Genomic DNA, 24,743 nt, shown 5'->3' on the forward strand with positions numbered 1-24,743 from the left:
TAAGGTGATTTTACAGTATATTAAATTCTTTTTGCAAAAACTGATGAATAAATGCATACCAAAAAGTAACTTTTTTTTTAGTCGAAGTTTGCTTTTTCTGTTTTGTTGTAGGCCAAATAGTCTTCATTTTTTCATTTATTTTATCATTCTCTTTAAAATGAACACAACATGTCTTGGAGAGGTTTGGGATCCCTTTAGCACATATAAAATTGTAACATATGTTTGAATTTTATTTGTTATCGTTAGGATTCAGTTGGTCGACTTCAACTCAAGTCAACTTAATATCAGAAAAAGAATTATACTAAGCAAAAATATCTTGATATTGGTAATGATGCCATTGTCTCTATCAGATTGGTGTGTCTACTAGCTTGATACTAAAATACTTACTTTTAGCATGAGGTGCTTACTCTTCTATATGAGCAAACATGATCTTAGACCTGAGAATACTTAAAGCTTGAGTTCTTTAAGCTACTTGCAACACAAGAGGTTTATCATTAATTACTGTGCTTGGAGAATAAAGTAAAGCATGACATTAAATACACACCTTGCCATCTTTTAAAGCTATTTCAATCAGAAAAAGGATGAAAAGATCATCCTGTTTCTGTCTCTTAATCTTATATTAAAGTTTTAAAAAAACGAAAGATTCACAAACTTTTTTGTTAATAAAACATTTTATCTGTAAAGTTTTATTAAAAAACTGGAGCAAACAATAATTTCCAAAAATAAAAAACTGGAAACTGAAGCAATAATATCCAAATATAAAAAACTTTTTCATACCCAAAAACACGCACTAGCCAATTAAAAAAACAAAAACCGCTAGCCTTAAAACTTAAACTAATATTTAATATAAATGAGTCATCAATCCTTTGCTGCGTTTGTATATTGTAAAACATATAAAAACAACAATATTGCTAAGTTCAGAAGTACTTTCAACAATCAAAAATAAAAACTTTATGATTTATTTATAAACAGTTTGTGACAAACCAATCTTAGATGCCATTTGCAAAAAATTGTGAAGTTGACTTTTTATAAAACATTATTCCTCACTTTAAATAACTTAATGACTTATTCAATGAACTATGATTGAGATAATTTAACCATTCAAGTTAAAAATTTTCAGGATTCAATGAAAGAAAACTCAAATAAAATTTTACATTAATATCAAATAAGTTCGCGTACCTAGGGCTGGATTTTTTTCTCCAAATTCAAGGCCCCAGAGTTGTGTAAAAATGGTGAAACTGATATGATCACATCTTTATAATAATTATTTTGTATTAGTATAAGTTTTTGACTTAAACTTTAAAAGTGTGTCATGTAGAAGAGTTTGAAATTTAGTGGCCCTAGGTACAATAAGCTTTTTTTTAATTGTACCTGGGGCTATTAGCTATTAAACTTAGGGCTGCTCTCTGAAAATTAGGTTTAACTTCATAATAAATTGACAACAAAGATAGACACATAAATTTGATTAAAAATTTATTTAATCTTAGATTGTTTTTAATAAATTTATCGTATTTATAGTATTACTTAATTGCAACACTTAAATAGATAATAAAATTAAATAATAGTTTTGAGCAAAATTGACAAATAAGTCTAGACCTAAAATGGTAGTCTCAAAACAACTGCAAGAAAAAAAAATCTGCACTAATCAAATTCAGCAATCTACCTAGTTATCAAGTAAATTCTTTACACACACATGGCCCTAGGTACAAGAAATGATAGCCTCATAAAAAAAGTCATCTATTGACAAACCCCAATTGAAAAGAACATCGCATTTAGTAATTAAGCAAGGCTTGCGATGAAGTGGGCATGATCGTGCCACGCTTGTGAAACGCACCTATAAACGGTTTTTTCAAACCTTCTAGCTGCAAATAGAAATTTTTAAAAACTTTTTATTGTTGCAACTCAAAATCAAAGATCATGAAAGAACTTTCAATCATGAAAGTTATTTTTTCTACTTCAAAATACTTGTCATTTATTATTATGATCATCAGGATCTTTTTCTTACATATTGTTTTTCCTTTCAAAACTATTTATTTTGCAATATAAATATATTTTGCCCTATTCTTTTTTAAAATAAAACAACTCTTTTCAAAGATTAAAATTTTGCAAACTTTAAACTTTTTAGCTTCACTTTCTGTTAGCAACATACTTTTTTTAACATAATACAGTACTTTTTTTTAACTTTTTTTGCTTTAACTTAGATAAAATCTTTTAAATGAAGACATTTTTATAAACTATTGTGTAAATATGAAACTGTTTTTAACTCTCTCTCTCTTTTCATATCAACCAGAAAATTAAAAAAACTAAAAGAAAAGTTGCAATTATTATTTATTAATCATAATTATTATTTATTAATCATAATTTTGCAAATATTATACAACTTCAAAACACTATGTAAAATTGAAGTAAAATCTAATTACAAAAGCTTTTAAAGCAGTAACCAAACAGTATTTAGAAAAATACCTTTGAACATTATTACAGGTGCCACAAAAGATTATAAACGAATTACCAGCCAAATCATTAAGTATTGAAACCAAATAACAATCCTATAACAAACCAAACTAAATAAAACAGTTTTTCTTAAAAATAAATTTTCCTACCATCTTAGATTTTAAATTTAAAAGTTTAAAAAACCTTAAATACTTATAGGTTATTGGTAAGTAACATGTACATATAAACAATTTAAATTTATTCTGTGGCTGGTGAGTCCCAACTACTTCCAATGTACACCAAAATGACAAAACACATACTAGGCTATCCCACTGGATGTGGTTACAGCGCTCAATAACCTAATGACTACGCTGACAATCACACACACATTCATTTGGAAGCTCCACAATGCAAGTCGGATCAGCGCTCGCTGACTATGTGCTCGGATCTAAAATATTACTTCTTAGCACATCATTCCACACCAGTACAGGGTCGTAGCTCTTTTGGCTAAGAGTGATGGCTAATGGCCTACGGTGACTAATGTGAGCATTCAATCAAATGAAATCCATTCTGTAGGTCTTATGCCTGGCTCTGATGTGCTAGCCCATGAGTGCAAGAAGTGAGTGTGTTTAGCTTTCTATTCACCTGATTTGAACGAAAACATAACATATAGAGACTATACTAGACAACCAAACGGAACATACTAATGCATTACACCATCGTACCTGTAGACATCAACAATCTCTAAAATCAGTAAATCAAATATTTGTTCCTTATTTTACACTTTTGTTCTAAAATTTTTTTTTTTTTTTGACTTTATCCTTATATATTTATTCAGATTTGTGTTATGTGTGAATGAGATTTGTGAGAAGCATAACAGCGCAAAAATTTTACACAAAAATACTATCCGACATACAAATAACTAACTTAAAAAGACAGCCGGTTATCTGGGGTCAAACGAATGTTTGGCAAGCGCTCATCTTATCCGCGATTTTATGGGTTTGCACTAAGCAAAAACAAAGCATTAACAGTTAGGAAGTAATAACACAAACAAACCACCAGAAGATACACGTATGCAGCTATAGATGTTTTTAAACCAAAATAGAGTTTAACTAAAGAGTAATCATAATAATGCTGAACTAGAAAGCCTCCCAATAAAAACACACAACGGTAATACTCAAAACTTGTACCATAGGCAAAAGCTGATGAATGAGAGCAAAACAATTCCATAATGCGAGGTAAGTCAAAAAGCTTTATATACACCCTCCATTGTGCTACACCTAAATGTAGAGCAAAATTATAACCATCTATAAAAGTATTTAAAACTGAAAACAATGTATTCCAAAACAAAGAGATAATATTGATATAAATACCCAGAAAATGTATACGCAAAAAATGCTAGGAATCACTTACACTTGACACCAGACCTGGGTTATAATTATTATAAGGTTGAACATGACAAAAATAACACAGATAAATGTAGCGTATTTTTATAACAAATGTATTCTTGGTTGAATTGTACTAAACAATTCTACTAGATAAGTTTAGACATCACAATCTCGTTAGTTTTTTTTATCTAATTTTCTTGATCTGACGTCGCTAAGTTAGTTTGTTGTGGTTTGCACTACACAGTCTTCACTAACTTTTTTTTGGTCATTTTTTTCAACAATATTGTTTTTTAACATTACATTTTTCAGTGGTTATAAGCTATTAGTAAAAAATCGCATTTATTGTCTCATCTGTTTATTTTCTCACAATTCTCTGCCTACTGATTTAATGTTTGTATATATATATTTTTTATCTCTGCCTAATCCTTTTTTAATTACTCTGAGTCTGTTTTGTGAGATAGCTATTGTCTCTACTTATCAGCCAAGATTTATATTTCTCATACTATTGGAGTTACCACATTTTCTACCAGATTTTCTACCAACTACTTTCGATCTAACCACAAGCCATCTTAACTTAGTTTCGATGTTTATGAGTGGTATTTACTTATTATATTTATAAGACATATTTCAGCCATAAAAGATCGCTTAGTTACTCTTAATTATTAATTACTACTTTCTATTTGCTTTGTGTTATTTCTATACATTAAAATTGTTTATTTTTATACATGCTTGTGTACACATTTGTCTCTTCTAGTGTAAGTGTGCATGATATTTATATGTATTTACATATTTGTTTATGGTCACAACACGTGCATCCCTCACCACCCTCACGAGATCTCTAACAATGTTAGAGCTGTTTTAAAAACTGGGATAGGGATTGGGATTTTTGACTTTTGTAGTGTAGTCCTATTACATTGCAATACTGACTAGCATGACGTAGAATGCAGGCAGTGAGATCTGTTGCAAAAACACCCCCTAACAATTGGCGTTAATGTAGGTCTCAGGCTCTCCAAAACATCATTGGTGATCGCAGTGCATTCCTGAGGAGGGGGATCACCATTCATCCACTACTTAATTCTAATTACTTATTATAGCACCAATATTTTTTTACCTCTTACACCCATGAATTTTAGCGCTTTGTGAGCTTATGTTATGAATTTGTTACATTTACAACATTTATATAATTTTATGTTACACAAGTGATTATAATTTTTCAATTTATTATCTAGAGTTTAGACCATTAATAGTATCACATTTATTGGCCTATTTTTTCTTTTTATATTGCCTAAACTATCATTTATTATCATTTTACTTAATATTTTGTTATCTACTTATTTTATTTTATTGTTTTTGTATGGTGCGATAAGTTTAGCCATGGTTGCCATTAATAAACCATTGGATTTATATTGATTTGTTTACTCATAGACCATTGTCTTATCATTTGCTAAAGATGACTAGGTGTGAGTTATGGTTTCCCTTCCTCCTGAGTCGTTAAATTGTATTCCTCCTACTAAATAGTATTTACATTAATTTATGCTTTTTACCTAAAAGATATCACCTACAATCTGATTTTATTATCACATATCCCATGTCTACATAAATGGACAGCTCCATTGATCACTTTTTGCGATCTTTGTGTTGCATAAACAATTAAAAGTTTAAAAAACCTTAAATACTTTTAAGTTATTGGTAAGTAACATGTACATCATAAGTTATTGGTAAGTAACATGTACATTATAAGTTATTGGTAAGTAGAAGATTAGATATTTAAAAAGAGTTGTGCAAATACCATTACCCTATTTTATCATGAATATTTTGAAAAAACAAGCTAAACACTTAGCTAAATAAATACTTACCTAAATATTTTTTATTTTTAATATTTTTTAAATATTTTTATTTATTTATTAGTTTAGTTTCTTTTTTTCTTTTTTTTTTTCACTTTTTTTTTCACTTTTTTTTTAACTTAAAAATATTTTTTTCAAACATATTTTAAAATTTCATCATTGCTAAAAAAGAAACTATTTGATTTTTCAAATGTCTTTTTATAACTCATTTTGACATTTTTTATAAATGTAATAATGATGGTGATGTACAAATGAAAAAATAATATTGTAAAGATAATTTTCTGCAGAAAATCATTTTTATGCAGGAATGATTATTCTATATATTTTTAAAGAAAATATACTAAATTTAAAATTAATTCTTATATTGAATTTAATTTTAAAAAACTCTGAAGTTTATTTTAAAGGTGCCCATAAAAGAAATTATAGGTATGATTATTCTGACCAATTTATTAAAAAACAAAAAAAGTAAACAAATTTGTTTTAAACTATAAAAATTACCTTAAATTTATTTGGTATAAATATGTAGCTTTGCTGAAGTTTTTCTACTGTTTGAAATCTAAATAATTAATTTGTTAATTAATATAAACTTGATGAATTAACCAAAAAGATAAAATATATTTATATATGAACTTACTTAGTGGAAACTTCAACTTTGACTGGATTTTTCAATGATGCTCTTTGCAATTTAGCAACTTTTTTTGTCATTGTTGCAGAAAAAAGATAAGTGCTTCTCTCTTTAGGAATCACTTTCAAAATTTTGTTTACCTAAAAGAAAAAAAAGAAAAACAGTAAAAAAAAAGAAAAGAAAAAGCGCTTAACTATTTAATTTATTTATACTTCAAAAATTTGATTTCAGACACAAAGGTTCATCAAAAGCTTGATAATTACAAGAACAAAGGTTCATCAAAACCTTGATAATTACAAGAACAGTAAAGAAAAAAATTAAATAACTTAAACTGTATTGCCCAGAAGTTTGTTGAACAAATAAATTTCTTACAAAAACAGGTTTAAATTAGAAATTAAATAACTCAATTAAATATTAAACAAAAAATAATAAACAAATTTATAAAACTAAACAGTTGAGCATTAATTATCACAATTAAATAATCATCAACATTATTAGTTCAATAGAAATTTTGAAATTTTGGTTAGCTTGTTTCACAAAATTTTAATTAATTTTAATTTTTGTGGAGCATCATTTAGTGTTCAATCATTACTTATAAGTTTTTGTTTTTTTTTGTCCAATCCCCTACCACGTCATTTAATTTTTTATTTATTTTTTAGACACTCAGGAAACATTCATGTTTTGTTTTCTATTAAACAATCATACAGCCCTGATAAGTTTCTAAAAGAGTTAACAGACAACTTGAAAACTATGAACACATAAAACATTATGGCTAAATTATGCTTGAAAATTATGCTTTGAAAACTTCAAATTAGTATGAAAAAACTAAGATTATTAGAAAATTAAGAAAAACTTAATAATTAAAACGTAATAATTAAAAAGAGAAATAAAAGAAAAATAAGAGAGATAAATGAAAAATAAGAGAGATAGAAAAAAAAAAGAGAGATAAAAGAAAGAAAAAAATTCGAAAGATGTTGACATTATTTTTATAGACAAATGCTTGTACTATTAAAATCAAAGTAAAGTTATTAAAAAGTATTGAAAAGTAATGAGTTGAAAAAAACCATGCCAATAAGCATAAATAGTATTGAATAATTCTAAAAATTTCAAAATTTATTAATTCTAAATTTCCTTTTTAAAATCATAAAATAAGTAAAAGTATGGGTAATTTTTCTTAAAAATTTAAAAAGCTGAAAAAGTTATATAGTTAAAAATCAATTGTCTTAATAAAAATATTGCTCGTTTGCTATATTTATTATTGCTATGTTTATTGTTGCTATGTTTATTATTCCTATGTTTATTGTTGCTATGTTTATTATTGCTATGTTTATTGTTGCTATGAATATCTATTGCTCTAATGTTTATTTTTGCTATGATTATCTATTGCTCTAAATAAAAATCCTTTTGGAAAAAAACGTTTTGGTTAATAAATTAGCAAAAATAGATAAATGTTGGGGGTCAAAGAAAGGAAGTATAAATACAAAAAAGTATTAAAGGGAAGTATGTCATAAAGCAGGCTTTATTCTGCAAAATGACAAGCAATATATATTATTTAACAAGTTTTTTTCCTTAAATTAAACACTTACACAATTTTCATTAATTTAAGTTTCTATAACTAGCGTGTAATTAGCTTAACAAAATTTTATGTTACCTTGGTAACAAAGGGTTTCAATTTACTTATTTGTTATAGATTTATTTGTATATTATATTTAAAATAGTTATATATTTAATTTTTTTTATGTTATTTAGGGCAAAATTTAAACTTTTTTTATTTTGGAGAATTTCTTAAATACAAGAACAATATATTATGCAATAATTTACTTATGTTTAAACATCAATCTGAGTATAAAGAAAACAAAAAATTATTTTATCATCTATAATAAATAAGTAGATTGAATTCCTTTAAACTTGATAACTGGATCATGGAATACATCTTGTTCCATAAATAGATACTTTACTAATGCTATAGTAGACTACATTAGATTACAGAAGTATCAAAGAGGTTTGTCTTTTCTTTAACAACTGTGTTTATAATGCTGAATAATAGTTCAACATAAAACTACTGGAAATTTACCCTTCAAAAAAAAATAATTTTTTGTCTGATAGTTTTGAGGTTAATGTTAGTTTGACAGTTTTAAAGTCAGTTAAGGATTATATTACAATATTCATACAACCTACTTCTTCTTCAAAATCCATGTTTAAGATCCTGTCAGCTTCATCCATTATCTAAACAAATGAGAGGTAAAAAAAGATTTTAAAAAATTAATGAAATTAATTAACAATCTAATAATTAGTGAATTATACAACTAATATAAATGGAATATATTATTAATATATATTGTATATAAATATATATTATAAATTATATAGTATATAAATTATCAAATTATACATATCTCATTTAGTTAATACAATTCTAATATAATTCTAATTACATAATAACTGACAGATACGATTCTCACTTCATTTCAATGAATAGATAAATACATTTGATCTTTAAATCAATTTAAAATAAAGAGCATTTCTTTTACAATTTGAACAAAACCGTTTTTGGTTTAAAAAAAAGCTAAAATTCAGCCAGGACTGAGTGCCAGTAGTAACTGGCACTCAGGTTTGTAATTTTGGTTTGTATATTTGAATATTGCATAACAGTTTTTTCCTTAAATAAAACAAAAAAACTTAATTGTGATTGAACTGTCATTAGCAGCGTTTCAACAAACAGGCAACTAAAAACCCAAGTACAAGGAACTACCACTAACAAAATTATCATAGAATGAAATTGTGAAATTCTGAGCAATTATTTGAGTCAAGAAATAACCACATTAAACTCTTTCAAATGTGTCTAGTATTCTAATGAGGAAAGTACTGAAAGTTAGAGCTAAAATTAGTATGTATATAATAAGGTATAATGCATTAAAGCAGTCTTATCTCTAAAAAATAGTTCTTTTTTAAGATTAATTAACATGGTGTGCAACAAAACGTAGTGGACGTTTTTTTTTTTTATATGTGTATTTTTTGGCATAAAACTTCTATGATCTTTTGCACTCTGCTTTACTTATTATTAAATATCATAATTAAATTATGATATGAATGATTTAAAAATCATTCATATCATAATTGTATGCTTTAAAAAATTCAAGAGAAACTACAACCATTTAATGTATGAATATAGTGAATTTTGAAAATGCAGATTAATTACTAGTAGTACTGTTTTTATTATATTTAAGCATTTGTTACTAATACTACCGTTATAAGATGCAAAGCCTTTCTTTGAATTGAAAATAAAAATATTTCAGTCTAATGCATTAGGCTAGGGTATTAGTCTAGACTTGGAAAAATTATTAAAATATACTTTTATTATTCAAAGTCTAGATAGGTAAATAACTAAATACGTTAGTTCTTGGAAATAATTGAGTAATCACAATATATATCAAAGCTTGCATAGAACTTTAATATATGTTTTATATATATCTTTACAGTAGGGTGTACCTATACAGTGCTAATGTACAATATAATATCATTATAATGTTCTAATATAATATTTTAATGTTCTAATACAACCTGCAGCCCAGGGGCCGCATGCGGCCCCCAGACACTGTTTGTACGGCCCCGAAATGTAAAATGAAGAACTTTGATTTTTTTTTAAATATATTAGAGAAAATAATGAAATTTAAAAAATTACTTTGATTTTACATTTTAGTTATAGTAAAGTGTATGAATGCTAATGTTAATTAAGGGAAAAAATTGCTTAACTTGGCAAAGCTGGTACAGTAGTAATTAATTGACAGAAATAACAACAAGATTACACTTCATGATTCCAACCAAGGATAAAATGCTTTGCTTGTTGTGTGACCTCACAATGGCTACTTTGAAGAATGCTACTGGAAAGTGACATTATAAAAACATTCATAAGGATCATAAGTATGCAAAATTAGAGAGAAAAGCTCGAAAAAATGCATTAGCAAAACTGAAGTCTCAAAAGAGCAAACAACAGCAGACATTTTCAATAGTTCAAGAACATGGAAATAGAGCAACTGAAGCAACATATAAAATTGTTCTCATTCTTGGCAAAGGAGGAAAACCATATGATATTGAAACCTTGAAGGCTTGCCTCATTGAAGCAGTGTCACATATGGATCCAGATAAAGTGGGTAAGTATAAGTAGCTTCCACTTTCTCAGCAAACAATTACCGACCGTCAACATGAGCTTGCTACAAATAATTCCTAGCAATTAATCTCAATATGTCAAATGGAGGACGCATCATATTCGATTGCTTTAGATAAGTCCACTGATGTGACTGATTCTGCCCAACTTCTGTTATTTATTCGGGTCATAACTGCAGACTTCAAAAGTTATGAAGAGTTGTTTGCTTTAGCAACACTAAAAGGAAAAACATGAAGCTGTGATATATTTGCTGCTTTCAAAGAAAAAATTTGTCAGGCTCAACTTCAGTTGAAAATCTAGTCAGCATTTGTTCTGATGGAGCTCCTACGTGGAAAAAATAAAGGGTTCATTGCTTCCTGAAAAAAGAATTGCCTGATCCAGATTGTGTGATTACATTTCATTGTATTCTCCATCAGCAAAGTCTTTGTGCAAAAGCTGCTACTTTGGATGACACATTAAAAAAAGTTATAGGGATTGTAATTTATATTAGGGCAAATTCTTCACGCCATCGACAGTTTCAAAACTTTCTGCAATCTGATGAAGAAACATGGATCTTCCTTACTATTCCAAAGTTTAGTCTTTGGGTTAGTACTGCAAAAATTGCTTAAGCTTCGAAAACAAATTGAAGAGTTTTTTTCAAATCAAAAGGAGATCTGTGAGCTTTCTAATCCAGAATTTTGTAGAGATGTTGCATTCCTCTGCGATCTGATGGCAAATCATAACATGCTGAATAGTTCTTTGCAAAGTAAAACAGTAAAGTTAATCTATGAAATGTGGCAACAGATTCAGGCATTCAAGAAAAAACTTGTTTTTCTCAAAGATGTTATTTCTAAATCAAACTTACCAACAGAACATTTCCCAGAGCTCACAAAAATTATTCTTGAACAAAAAAATGAGAAAAGGTTGGAAAATAATAATATATCAAGATGAAACAGTCCTGGATTCTTTGATTGCAGAATTTAATGACAGGTTTAAAGACTTTGAAGAACATAATGAAACACTGAAACTAGCTTTTCAGCCTCATCTTGTTGAAATTTCAACAGCTCCAGAATATTTACAAATGGAATTTATTGAGCTTTCTGAGGACAGTATCCTATAATCTCACTTTGACAACAAGAAGGATCCATTGGAAATTTGGAAAACTGCAGTTGAGTATCCAAAACTCCATCAAATTGCCAGGTGACTTCTGAGCTGCTTTGGTACAACCTACTGCAGTGAATCTATGTTTTCACACATGAGATTTATCAAGTCTTGTTTAAGGTCACAGTTAATCGATGAGCATCTGGAAGACCAGCTGAAGCTTAAAACTACAAAGATAGAGCCAAAAAATTCAAGTTCTGGTTCAAAAGAAACAGAATCAGAAAAGTCATTGATAACTTTTGTGATACATGATACATTAAGAAATATTGTGATACAAGATGCTTTAAGAAATATAACATTAGTACGAGTACTATACACCAAATTTGCATATTTATTAGTGCGGCCCCCAAACATTTTTTTAAGGGTCATGCGTCCCCCAAGCTCAGAAAGGTTCCCCACCCCTGTTCTAATATAATATTAGAGTCCAATAAATCCAATAGTTTTTTCTACATCAATAAAAAAAAATCAAAGCATAATATTTATGCAAATAATGAAAAAATATTTTTACCAAGTACTTTAAAGATCGTAAGCTGAAACCTTTTGTATTCTCTAAATGATCTACCAATCGCCCAGGTGTTGCTGTTATCAAATTAGACATTTTTTAAATTTAATATTAAAAAAGACAGGGAAGCAGAGTCCCAAAAGAACTCCGGTTTATATCTCTGCCTGGACTCTGGTGTCCAGAAGCTCTAAAAATATTGGTTGAGGTATGATCTGCAATGAAAAAAAAAAACTTATGAGACTTAATGACTTGGAACATATTATTTTTGAGCATCATAGTCCTGGAGTACTTGCCGCCACTATACATAAAGACTCCAGGTTTAAAAATTGATTGTTTTTCTAACCTAAATATCTTAATTTTTTTACCAAAAGTTGTCCAAAAGCTTATTTACATTTTTAGAGCTCCTGGACAAAATTTGTAAAAAAAAAAAAAAAAAAAGATTCTTTTTTAGACTTTTAAATCTGGAGTCCCTTTTTGAGATTCTGCATCCCTGAAAATAGAGTTACAGTACAACATATAAAAATATTCATATTGAAACTTTTAACAACAAATAAAAACCTATAACAATATGAGGTTTTTTTGTGAGAGCCAAACTTTGAGTCATTAAATCAACTCCACCAACAATGACAGCTAAAAACAAGATATAAAAATTTAAGAACATCATAAAATAAAAATCAATATGACTTTTCTCTGCATTTTTATGATACATTAATTTTATATGCACCGGTAGCAAAAAGATAAAACAATCTATACAATTAACAACCTCAATATTTAAAATTCAAAAAATTATCAAAAATTTCATACCACATTTTATACCAATGGAAGAACCTAAAGCTTCGAATTGTTCAGAAATTTGAAATGCTAACTCCCTATTAATAAAAAGTTAATGTTATCTAAAAGACAAAAAAAAAAAAAAGAAGATTTTATTTTTAGCAAGGGTTAAGCAATTGCGACTTGCAATATCTGGAGATATTTCTGGTCCTCATTTTTTTAATTTTTTAAATCCATTACCTCTGTTATTATCATAAAATTTAGTAATCAGTATTTAATAAAAAATATTTATTCTTTGATCTTGAAACTATAATACAAAACATGTCAAGTTAAACTTTATTAGCTTTTCAACCAAATAATTATCAAATAAAACTTAAAAAATAAACCAAACAGTTCAATACAATATTATATTTATTGCAAATTGCAATAGTCTGAAAGAATCGTAAATTATTTTAAATTGTTGCGATCACTAATTTTTATAATTTATTTGTATCTAATTTAACTTTATCTTACAAAATAACTAGATGCTATCATAAAAACACTCATAACTTGTAACTTGCGCTGTCATTTACTAACATTTCATTTGAAAACTAATAACAGAGGTGTAAAAAAAAATATAAAAACTTATTTATAAAACTTATAGTTTAAAAAGAAAAAACAAAAACAAACAAAATTTTAAAATATTTAAAAATAGATATTTTTCAATTTATTCTTTTAATTAATTAACAACATTAACAACAACATTAAAGTTTTAAAACTGTAGTTTCCTGCTAATAAATTAATTAACAACATTAAAGTTTTAAAATTGTAGTTTCCTGCTAATAAATTAATTAACAGTATTTTTATTAGTTGATTTTTAAATTAATGCAAGTATTTGCGGACCATTAGTAACAGTTTAAGAAATGTTTTTAAAAGTGTTAGTTACTTTTTTAGTCATAAATTTATTGTGTACTTTTGTTTTTTGGCAAATAAACTCAAGTTAACTCGCCACTTCAATAACACAGTTTTTACAGTTTTCTGTAAACTGAAACTTTGAGGACCAAAAATTTTTTCAGATATTGCAACTTGCAATCACTTAATTCAACCCTTGTTTAGTTTATTGATGATTTTAGTTAAAGATGTAGTTTCCTGTATTGAGGGTAATCAATGTAGGAAACTACATCTTTAACTAAAGTCTGGTGGCATTAAGCTTTTCTTAAAGTTCTTATCAGAAATATTCAACTTAGAAAGTTTGAGCGATTCCAGAATCACGCACACTTGTCAATGACTCACACCTGATATGATATGCTTCAAGATATATTATCTTCAAACTTAACTTGTGGTAGAATAAAATTAGACCTTATGATCTACAAAATAATACACAACCTTGAGGGTTTCTAATATTTGGTCCTATTGAACAAGATTTCATTTTCAAAAATTGATTCAATGTAGCAAACACAACAATTATATAAAAAGATTTTCCTTCTGGGAAAAAATAATTAAAAGTTCTAACTGATCATTTAGTTCAACTTAATTGTCTGTGTTTAAATCAAATTTAAAAACATACAATATTTAGAAATACTGTGTACAATATTAATTTGTCCTTGTTGTTGCATAAGAATAATTTTCTTTAAATGTAAATAAATTAAAATAATAATAAAAATATTTAAAACAATTTAAAACATACTTTTAATTACACAAAATATAGTTTAAATACAAGAAAAATAGCATAGTATAGAAGCAATTAATAAAATAAAAACAAGTTAAACATAAAATAAAGTGTACAAGAAAAAAGTAAAGTGTGTAGAAATGTGACAAAGAAAGTAAAAGAAATAAATCGATACCTTGTAGGAGTAATTACTAGTGCATAAAGTCGTTGTGGATTGTCAAGTAATGTTTGCAAAACAGGAAGTGCAAATGCACCTGTTTTTCCAGAGCCAGTCTCAGCCAACCCAATAATGTCTTTACCTTAATAGGCATAAAAATAATTTTAAACATTTTTAAAAAACAATATGTATAACAAAAAGAACTTTTCTTGCATGTCCCATGTGCTTTAAATATATAACTTTTAAAGTTTATGTTAGAGGAAGATAAGCAAACAAAACTAATTAAGTTAATTGAGGTAACATAATATAATAGTATGTACAACTTATGACTGCAAGTTTACCACATGTTGAATAAATTTATTATAAACAAAGATAAATATATCTGTTATTGAATTGAATATTTAGACACCTACCACCATAGAGTTAATACAATATAATAAAATATGGTCATGGTATAGTGGTAAAAAGTTCCAATCACCGCCATGTTTCTGGTAGTACCATGCTTGTTTTGTCTTCTTGTTAGGGTTGTAACTACACAAATACACACACACACACAAAAACAAACTCCTCAACTGTAGTGGCCTCCACAGCTTTTGGGAAGTTAAATAACATAAAAAAATTTCCAAAAATTTAGACAGCTAAGTTTAATTTGTCTACCTATTTACATCTCGCTCCCTTTTTAAAACTGACTGTTTTAAATTAAAACAAAATTTTTACTTTAAATCAAAACAAAACCGATTGAAGCTAACCTCATAAAAAAATTAAATACTCATTATTTACATAACTAGAAAATTCATTGGTGCCCATTTTTAGCAACCTTTTACACTTGCAAATGATAATTATTTTGAAAAGTGAAGTGAAGTCTGTGAAGGCAAATAAATCTTATATATATTATGCATACCTAATGAGTGTTTATAAGTGAAAAAGAATTAAAATTAAAAATTTAAATGACTTACGTTAAATGACAAATGTTAAAAATAAAAAATTCTAAGTTAAAAAATTTCATTAAAGAATTTCTTTATAAACTATATTACTCTCGGGTACCTATAAAAAGGGAGGGGGATGTTTATTGATTTTTGGAAAATTTTCATAAAAAAATTCCCACTCCCCTTTTATTAACTCCCCCCCCCTTTCTAAGATCTAGACTAAAATTTCCCCTCCCCCAATATTAAGGACTCGAGAGTAAGAGCATTAACAATAATGTTTTTCTTTAAAAGCAAGACATGTTATGTGCATTTATGTTATTTATTAACTGAATTACTTAACTATTTATTAACTGCCGTGTCTTTTATTATATTAATATTTATTATTAATAATATATTATTAATATAATGAACTTGCTTTGATGCATGTATATTTTTAAAGTAATTAACGCACTTTAAAATAAAATAACTTCCGCATGATTAATATGTAAGCGTTACATCAGCGTTACACTATCAGGGAATCAGTGAGTCCGGGAATCACTGATTCCCTGACTCACTGATTCCCTGACCTGGGTAATTATATATAAAATTTAAAAATAAAAAAAAAACCTTCTAACGCTAAAGGTATGGCTTCTCGTTGGATTTTTGTTGGATGGGTCCATCCAAGTCGTAAACAAGACTCACACAACACATCAGTTACTCCCTAAACAAAAAAGTGTCAAAACATTTTTTTAATCTTTTTTTTTTAATTTTATTTAACTTTTATTTATTTTAGATTTTTTATGAGACTTAAGACCATCATCAGACAATAAAAATAGATTGGCTAATTTTATATTTTAAATCAAGGATTTTTGTACTAAAACTATTTTGACATTACTGTCTTTATTGTCTGATGGTGCAAATGTGGCCAGGAATAAGGTGCACACCTCCATGCATGTGACTGTAGTATTTATTTAATAAATAACATATTCAAACTTTTTTGAAAAATAATTTCTTGCATTTCTTTGTTTAGAAACTTTTTTTTCCTGGAGATTTTAAACAGTTATTTGTAGTAATGTAGTGCTTTTATCAAATATTTCCTTTGTAAAGTTAGAAAGAGACCACTAAATTACCAGTCTGGATTCATCATAATTAAAAAAAAACAAAAAAAAAACGCTAAATGTACATTTTACTAAATGCAAGTTAGGTGATTATATTACAATATATAGTATAAAACAATATAAATGCAAACATAATTACAAAAATATAAGTTATAGTTGACTATATATGAGGAATGTTTATGTTGCAAAAAAAAAAAAATTTATTGCAACTTTAAAAGATATTACAGAGATGGTTTTATTGGAGCCTTTAATAAAATCACATAATAAAAGTTTTAGTTAATACTATAAATATTTAATATTGAAAACAAAACTCAAACCGCAACTCTCATTAGGTTGTAGTCTCAAATTGCAACTCAAATCGCATAATAAATATTATAGTCTAGAATTGCAAACTCAAATCACAACTCTCGATAGCTCATAGTTTAGAATTGCAACTCTGAATAGTTAATAGTCTCAAATTGCAACTCTCATAGTTTATAGTCTCAAATTGCAATTCTCGATGGTTCATAGTCTTAGTTCACAAATCTTGATAGTTTGTAGTATCAAATTGCAACTCTCAATAGTTCCATAAAAAGTGCAGTATTCAAAATTAAAACTTTTTTAAATTCACCTCCTTAGGGCTGAAGGGCTACTACAATCTAGGAAGCTACTCTTCTTCTTTTTTTTAACTCTGAAACATAAACTTTAAAGGACAAGGCCGCTGCACAGAGAAACAAGATAAATGTGGTAATACCAGAGACGTAGTGGGAATTCTGAACTTCTTGCTTACAAAGCAAGCACTCTACCTTGAGGGTTGGGATCAAATACATTTTATCAAATACAACTACGTAGAATACAAAACATTTCTGAATACTAATTCAAATACAAAAAATGCAATCAGCGTTTTCTAAATATAAATACAATGGTTTGGAATTTAGGTTAAGAAAAAATATAAGATTATTTTAAGATAAGACTGATAAAATGGTCTACTGTATAGAAGAGTGAAAACAAATCTTCTTTCAAACATCCCTTAAAAATAAAATTTTAATTTATTTTAGAGTTAAAAATAAAAAAAAATAAAAAATAAACCTCTTGGTATTTCCCAAAATAATACTGGTTAACCTAGTTTATGGAACTGCAAATACAAATATTTAAAAAAATTATCTTTCAAATTCAATACAAATATGCCAAATTAGTCAATTTTCTAAGCTTTATGTCAGGTGGTAAAATCAGGCTGCATCAATGGACTCTTTAATGATCATAAGACTCTTTTATGTTGGAAATTTAAAATCTCACCTAGAGAAAAGTTTAATGCTAATAGTAAAAGAACAGCTTTTGAACCATCAATATTGACACCAATATTAATGGTAACAAGTTCCATAACTGAGAACTTGTCAAGATCATTTTTACATTTTCTTGATATTTTTTTTTTATTTGATTATGATAAAAACCACTTCACTTATAAAACAGAAGAAAACAAAATGTTTTTCTAATAAATAAATTCTATTAAGGCTAATGTAAAATTAAAGTTTATTTTTAACTTTGCAGCAGCTGTAACATGAAAAGAAGACCTGATAAAATAAAATAAATATAGTAAAAAAATAGTGTAAAAAAAAGGTAATTCAAAAGTAATAAGCATCTGTTTTTGTAACAAACTTTTGTTGAAAACAACTTTATTTAAAAGCATTTTTTGTAATTAAAACATTATATATATATATATATATATTTTATTTACATATATATATTTATATACATTATATATATTATATTATTACATTATATATATATTATATACATTTATATATATATATATTTATATACATTATATATATATATATATATATATATATATATATATATATATATATATATATATATATATATATATATATATATATATATATATATACACACACACATATATAAGGCTAAAGTAAGCCTTAATCTAGTAAATAAACATTTAAAAAAAATTTATGACAAAAAAATTTATGAAAAACAAATGTACTTACTCTCTATTAGAGAGTAAGCACATTTGTTTTTCATAAGTTATTTTTGACAAAGTAGATTTTATTTAAAAAAAGGTTTGAAAGATTAAGATTTATTTTTTAAAAATGTTTTTATACTAGATTAAGGTTTAAAAAAAAAAAAGTCTAATTTGATTGATTAATTAGACACGTTTTTTTGTTTACTTTTTTAAAGTCATAATTAATGATTAAGGATTTCTCTACAATTAACTATTGAAAAAATTCTTTTAGAATTCATGCTAGTAAGTTTCTAAATATCATTCTTCAATATGTATTTAAATATGAGATTACAATTTCACAGTGCTTTTTTTTATTTTAACCATTTTGGTATATTTAGTTAAATCTGCACTACTTACCTCTGGTAAATTTAAATAATTTAATTCCAATTAAAATCCAATAAATTGAGATATATAAGTATTTAAATTTTTAGTTCAATTGGATTGTATTTTGTTCTTGATTTATTATATTATTTAATGCTTCTGACTTTTATAAGTATTTGTTAATAATAAATTTTGAAAATTGTAAATGTTTATAAAAATTAATCATTTTAGATCTTACTTATGAAGGTTATAAAAGGTATGCAACATTAAAAAGGCTGTATACCTTTTATAAATACTTAGATATAGTTTAAAATAATAATAAGAAATAGTTAGGGCACATGTGAAACTTAAAACCAAGATTATGTGTAAAACTTAAAAAAAAATATTTTAAATTTATTATATTTATACCTTATTTTATTTTATTTTTACTATATTTACTTTTATTTTACGCTCTTCAACCAAAAAAACTCTAAAAGTTTGTAATTTGAGTCATTTATTTCTTGGTTCTTTTGTAAGAGTTTAAATTCACTTATTTTTTTTAAATGGTAACTAAAAATTTATAAAATTTTGTTTGTATTACTGCGATCTTACCAATACTTGGTGTACAAGGTATGTATAGTTTTTCTATTAGTTTTTTATTACACCTATTGATTTTGTTAGTACTTTAGATATAATTTTATAGTTTCAAAATGAAGTATATTATATGAATAATCAATTTTATATGTTAAGGAATTATGGACCCAAAAAAGTGCAAGAGTGTTTTTGGCGGTGCAGTGAGGCAGTACTTAGCTACAAACTTCACTCATGTTGGGGAAATAAGTGCATTATGTAAAAATGGGCATGTAATTCTCTTATTCACTCACAATAGTGAGTCTGTTTCTAAACCTTGTAAACAATTTAAGGATATACTTAGCTTAAAGAATGGTAGATATCAGTTATGTGGCTTGCAAATATGGTACAGCAAGTTTTGTGACTTGCAAAATAAGTAATGCAAGTTTTGTGGCTTGCAAATTTTTTTTGATAGACGGCTCTGACTTACCTTCACGTGGTGTTTATTGTTAAAAATGATTTAATTTTATTTATTAATGGAATTTTAAAATTACGTCATTCACTAAAAGCCAAGACAAAAGTTAATTACATTTTATATTTTAAAAGACTTGTTGTTTGTGTGTTTTATTTTAGGTTGAAGTGGATAATCTGTTCTTTTACATGACAAAATGGATACTCAGACGCATCTTGTAATGTGGTAAAATAGTTTTATACTAATTTCTCTCTGTTTAAAAAATTTTATTATATTGTATTATATTATATAAAAAAAACTCTATTATTCTAACATTTTTTGTGAAATTCTCATAAAAATTTTTGGTAAATACAAAGCTTTTGAAAAACCATCTAAAAATCATTAAAATATAAACAATAAATTCCAAATAGAAACAGCATTACCAGATCTTTGAAAGTTACTGTTTTCTCATTGTCTTCCGCCATATTAACCTCATGGACAGTTTTAGACCAGAACCAAAACAAATCAAAAATATTAGTCGTAAAACTTTTGATGTTTTTTCAATTTGTGCCGTTGCCGTAATTTATCGGTAAAAACCGATTATTATTCTTTTACCATTAGAAGTCGTCCACAAATTACGTCACACTTTAAGTAACGTAACGATTTGTTACGAGTGGGAGGGGAGGGGAGTCTTGATTTTGTGACGCAACATCTGACCAAACCAAACCCTCAGTCGATGTATCTACATGTTGATTATAAAACCAACTACGCCTAAATCTTACTTAGTAGTTACAGCCTGTTAACAGACTGTTATGGCTGTAACAATCTATGTGCAGTGTACTTTCTAGGCTTTGATTTTATATAGTCCAAGTGCACAATTTTTTGATTCATTGCTTGACATTCATATCACTCCAGCTTCTGCATCTAAAGTAATTTCCTGTTTAAACTCCTCTACAGCTTGGGGTCGGGAAAATATACCTGTTATAGCCATGCAGAAGTGTTCTCTGGAGCTGTCGTCTATACTTTCAAAACTATTTAACAAGTGCAAATTAGAGTCTTGTTTTCCATCTTGCTGGAAAGCGGCATCTGTAATTTCTATTTTCAAAAATTATGGAGATTGATCTGATTTATTTAACTATAGTTAGACAAGTCAGATAAATCTTCTTAGTTTTTGAAAATAGGGATTACAGATACCACTTTCCAGCAAGCTGGAAAACAAGACTTTTGGATGCCATTTTTATGATAGTAAGAAGAATAATGGTACGGTGTACCGTACTATTAGTCTTCTTACTATCATAAGCAAGGTTTTTGAGTCTTTAATTAATAAATACCTAATCTCTCATCTTAAATCTAAAAACTTATTTTCTGATTCTCAATTTGGATTTGATCTTCTCGTTCTGCTGCTAATTTGTTAACTGATAGGTTTTATTGTGCATTAGATAGATGTGGAGAGGTTAAGGCTATTGCTCTCAACATTTCTCAAGTTTTTTGATAAACTTTGGCATGATGGTCTTCTCCATAAGCTCTCTTTTTACGGTGTGTCAGGTAACATCTTTAAGATTATTGAATCCTTTCTTACCAATTGTAGTATAAAAGTTGATCTTGACGAACAACACTCTTCTTCATTTCTTATAACCTGAAAGTTCTTCCCTTAACCCCATACTTTTTTAAATTTTACATTAACGATATTCCAAAAATTCTTACAAGAAGGTGGCATTATTCGCTGATGATACTACCATTTATTCTTGATTGCATTGGTGGTGCTGGCGGTGATGTTAGCAGCAGTATTGACAACTTTGTTGGTTGAGAACTTGTAGGTTGTACCTGCGGTGGAAGTAATAGTATTAGTGGCGCTGATGTATGAGATGGTATTGATTTGGCTGGCGGCTCTTGCGGTAACAGAAACAGGGGCGTTCGTACACTGTAAAAAAAATACCCGTCATATCTTTTAAAAACATAACGCTAGGTTTCTTGTTTTATAACGGGTAATTACCGTTATATTCAAAGTATAATTTTTTTGAAAAAAACATAATGACAAATACCGTTATGTTTTTTTTCATACTATATATAGCAAGTTATATTAATATATAGCTACAGCAAGTTTTCTGTTGCATTTGTTTTGACAACAATTAGTTCTTTCAGTTTAGAGTTGCACTCTTTACGGATTTTAGTATCAATCTCCTTTCTCCTTTGTGGCATTCCAAAGACAATAGCATTATTTTCTCACTTTCCAATATCTTTATTAAAGGTAACAATTGCCCTTATGGCTTAAAACTCTGATTTAGACTAATCCTCTCTTCGCAATTGAGTCCCAATTTTTCAATTTACTTTTAGTTTTATTTTCTTTATCTAAAACTGTCTGACAATTAATATGATTTTTGTTGCTATATATATATATATATATATATATATATATATATATATATATATATATATATATATATATATATATATATATATATATATATAAAATAGTATAATACTATAAAATATGTATTAAACTATAATATCATATTATAAGCTAATATTTTAATGTCATATTATAAATATAAACTTTTAGAACATGTGTTGTTATAACTTGTATTAATTCAATGAAAATTCACTCAATCAATATTTCACACAAAAAAAGTACAATTTACAATATAGTAAAAATAATGTATAAATAATAAAAATATTAAAAAATAAATTCAAACCAGAAACATTGTAAAAAGAATTAAAAATTGCAGGCAACCCTTTAGTAATTCCGTAAAAAGTCTTAAACAAAACGAATATTGTTGAAAACCATACCCAAACCAAACCCGAACCCTGACCCTAGGGTTACGCTCAATTATATTTGTAACAGTCTATGTTAAAAGTATGACCAATAACCAAAATATAATAAACATATACTAATAAACAGTGTTAATATAAAATTTGTTTGAGCGATCTTATTGCTTATAGAAAAATATCTTAAACATAACACAATTTGCAAAAAATCCCGCTTTTTTATAAATATTTCTACGATGTCGTATTAATACGTAATTAAACTAATGTAACGGGTAACGTAACGGTAAAACATAAAGCCATTCATATTTTTTTTTTTATTATTATTTTTTTATTTGAATTTTCATGCTATATTTTTTTTACAATGCTCTCATATCCGAAATATTGTTGGCTTAGCATAGGAACAGCCACAAATAGTCATTAAGACTAATTCTAAGTAGCGTCCGTTATTGACCAACATTTTTGCGTACCGAAGTACTACTCAAACGCTGAGTTGGCGGTGGCAGGATTTGAACTCGTATTTTTCAACAGTCCGGGTTTTAACTATTCGTTCGATGCTTTAATTCTAAGGCTCTTTATAGGCAAAAGAATATGTAAATAATTTCAGAAAACATAACGGTTTAGACATATTTTTTAAAAACGTAACGTAAAATTGTGTAACCGTTATGTTAGCGTTATATTTTTTACAGTGTATTGATTGACTGGTTGATTTTATTCAATTTCTTTTGCTGTTCAAGAATAGCAAAAATGATTTACTGCTTCTCATCTATTTAAATGGTTTTTTACAAAAAGACTTAAAATTATCTTTGCTGATGATACAAAATTATTCCTAGCTTAAAATCATCATAATCTCCATCATCATAATCTCCATCATCATAACATCAATAAACTTATGATACTAACATTGAGTAAACAAAAACATCCGATTGATATTAAATAAACTTTCACTGACTACTGAAAAAAACTAAATAGACTCTCTTCGATCTAGTTTCGAAAAACATATGCTTCCAAATGATATGTCTCATTTGCTTTGTATTAGCAATATTTACATAGAAATTATTTCTAAACACTTTTTAAAAGTAATTTCTAAACACTTTTTAGGTATCATTATAGATCATAGAATATTTACATTAGATGCTTTAGCAGCAAAATTTCAAAAAGGGTTTATATTTTATATATTCATACATATTGATGCACTTCAAACTTTCATTAACTCACCTATACTATTCTTTTATAAACTGTCATACAAATGGGTGATAAGTAATTATCCGGACTTTGTTTTGAAATAACTAGATAATTTCTTGCACGTAGACGATTATGTGATTTTTATTAATAAACTAAATTTAATACACTACAAAAATTATATTTAAAATTTAAATTATTTTAAAAGTTTCAGTTATAAACCATGTCTGAAAAAGAACGCTCACGAAAACGCGTGTACAAGTTTTACAAAAATAATATTTTTTATTGGTTTTTATTTTTATAAACAACGTTTAAGTTGATTGAAACAATCAGCAAACAACAGCAACAACCACAACAACAATAAGCTATTTATTTTCCATAAATCATTTTTACAATAGTTTTGATAATGATAATAATAATAACAATAATAAAAGTAATAATAATACATTATAATAATGTAAGATAAAAAAAAAATAATACAAATTGTTGTAATAGTAATAATAAGTATGTTTACAATAATTACAATGAAAAAATACTAGTAATGACTAATATTATAATGGTAGTTAATGGTGGTAAACAATAGAAGTGGTTTATCATGAAGAAAGTTAGCCGAAAAATTCAATTGTCGTCAACCGTATGTTTTAACGGTTCTAAATCATAAACTAAAGATTGAAATTATAAATTAAAATTATAAACTAAAATTTCAAATTTCAAAAAAACTAAAACACCTGATAGAGGTTTTGTTCAAATGGTGGAAGCGAGAAAAAAATGTCGTTTCATTT

At 26.9% G+C, this 24,743-nt stretch overlaps 1 protein-coding gene across 1 annotated transcript in view; it reads right to left on the reverse strand.

The window, feature by feature from the left end:
- Positions 1 to 20,586, reverse strand: part of LOC100197156 (probable ATP-dependent RNA helicase DDX47) — a 28,690-nt gene extending 8,104 nt beyond the window's left edge. Inside the window, exons 1-10 of the mRNA XM_065803034.1 lie at positions 20,460 to 20,586; positions 16,203 to 16,296; positions 14,689 to 14,812; positions 12,899 to 12,963; positions 12,653 to 12,724; positions 12,101 to 12,171; positions 8,466 to 8,513; positions 6,297 to 6,427; positions 6,161 to 6,218; positions 2,464 to 2,546 (exon numbers count right to left, since the gene is read on the reverse strand). Of these exons, the coding sequence (XP_065659106.1) occupies positions 2,464 to 2,546; positions 6,161 to 6,218; positions 6,297 to 6,427; positions 8,466 to 8,513; positions 12,101 to 12,171; positions 12,653 to 12,724; positions 12,899 to 12,963; positions 14,689 to 14,812; positions 16,203 to 16,296; positions 20,460 to 20,501 (788 nt within the window). The 5' untranslated portion in view covers positions 20,502 to 20,586. The remainder of the gene's footprint in view (positions 1 to 2,463; positions 2,547 to 6,160; positions 6,219 to 6,296; positions 6,428 to 8,465; positions 8,514 to 12,100; positions 12,172 to 12,652; positions 12,725 to 12,898; positions 12,964 to 14,688; positions 14,813 to 16,202; positions 16,297 to 20,459) is intronic.
- Between the last annotated feature and the right edge of the window lie 4,157 nt (positions 20,587 to 24,743).

This window comes from Hydra vulgaris, chromosome 08 (genome assembly GCF_038396675.1).
Source record: "Hydra vulgaris chromosome 08, alternate assembly HydraT2T_AEP".
In the NCBI taxonomy this organism is placed as follows: Eukaryota; Metazoa; Cnidaria; class Hydrozoa; order Anthoathecata; family Hydridae; genus Hydra; species Hydra vulgaris.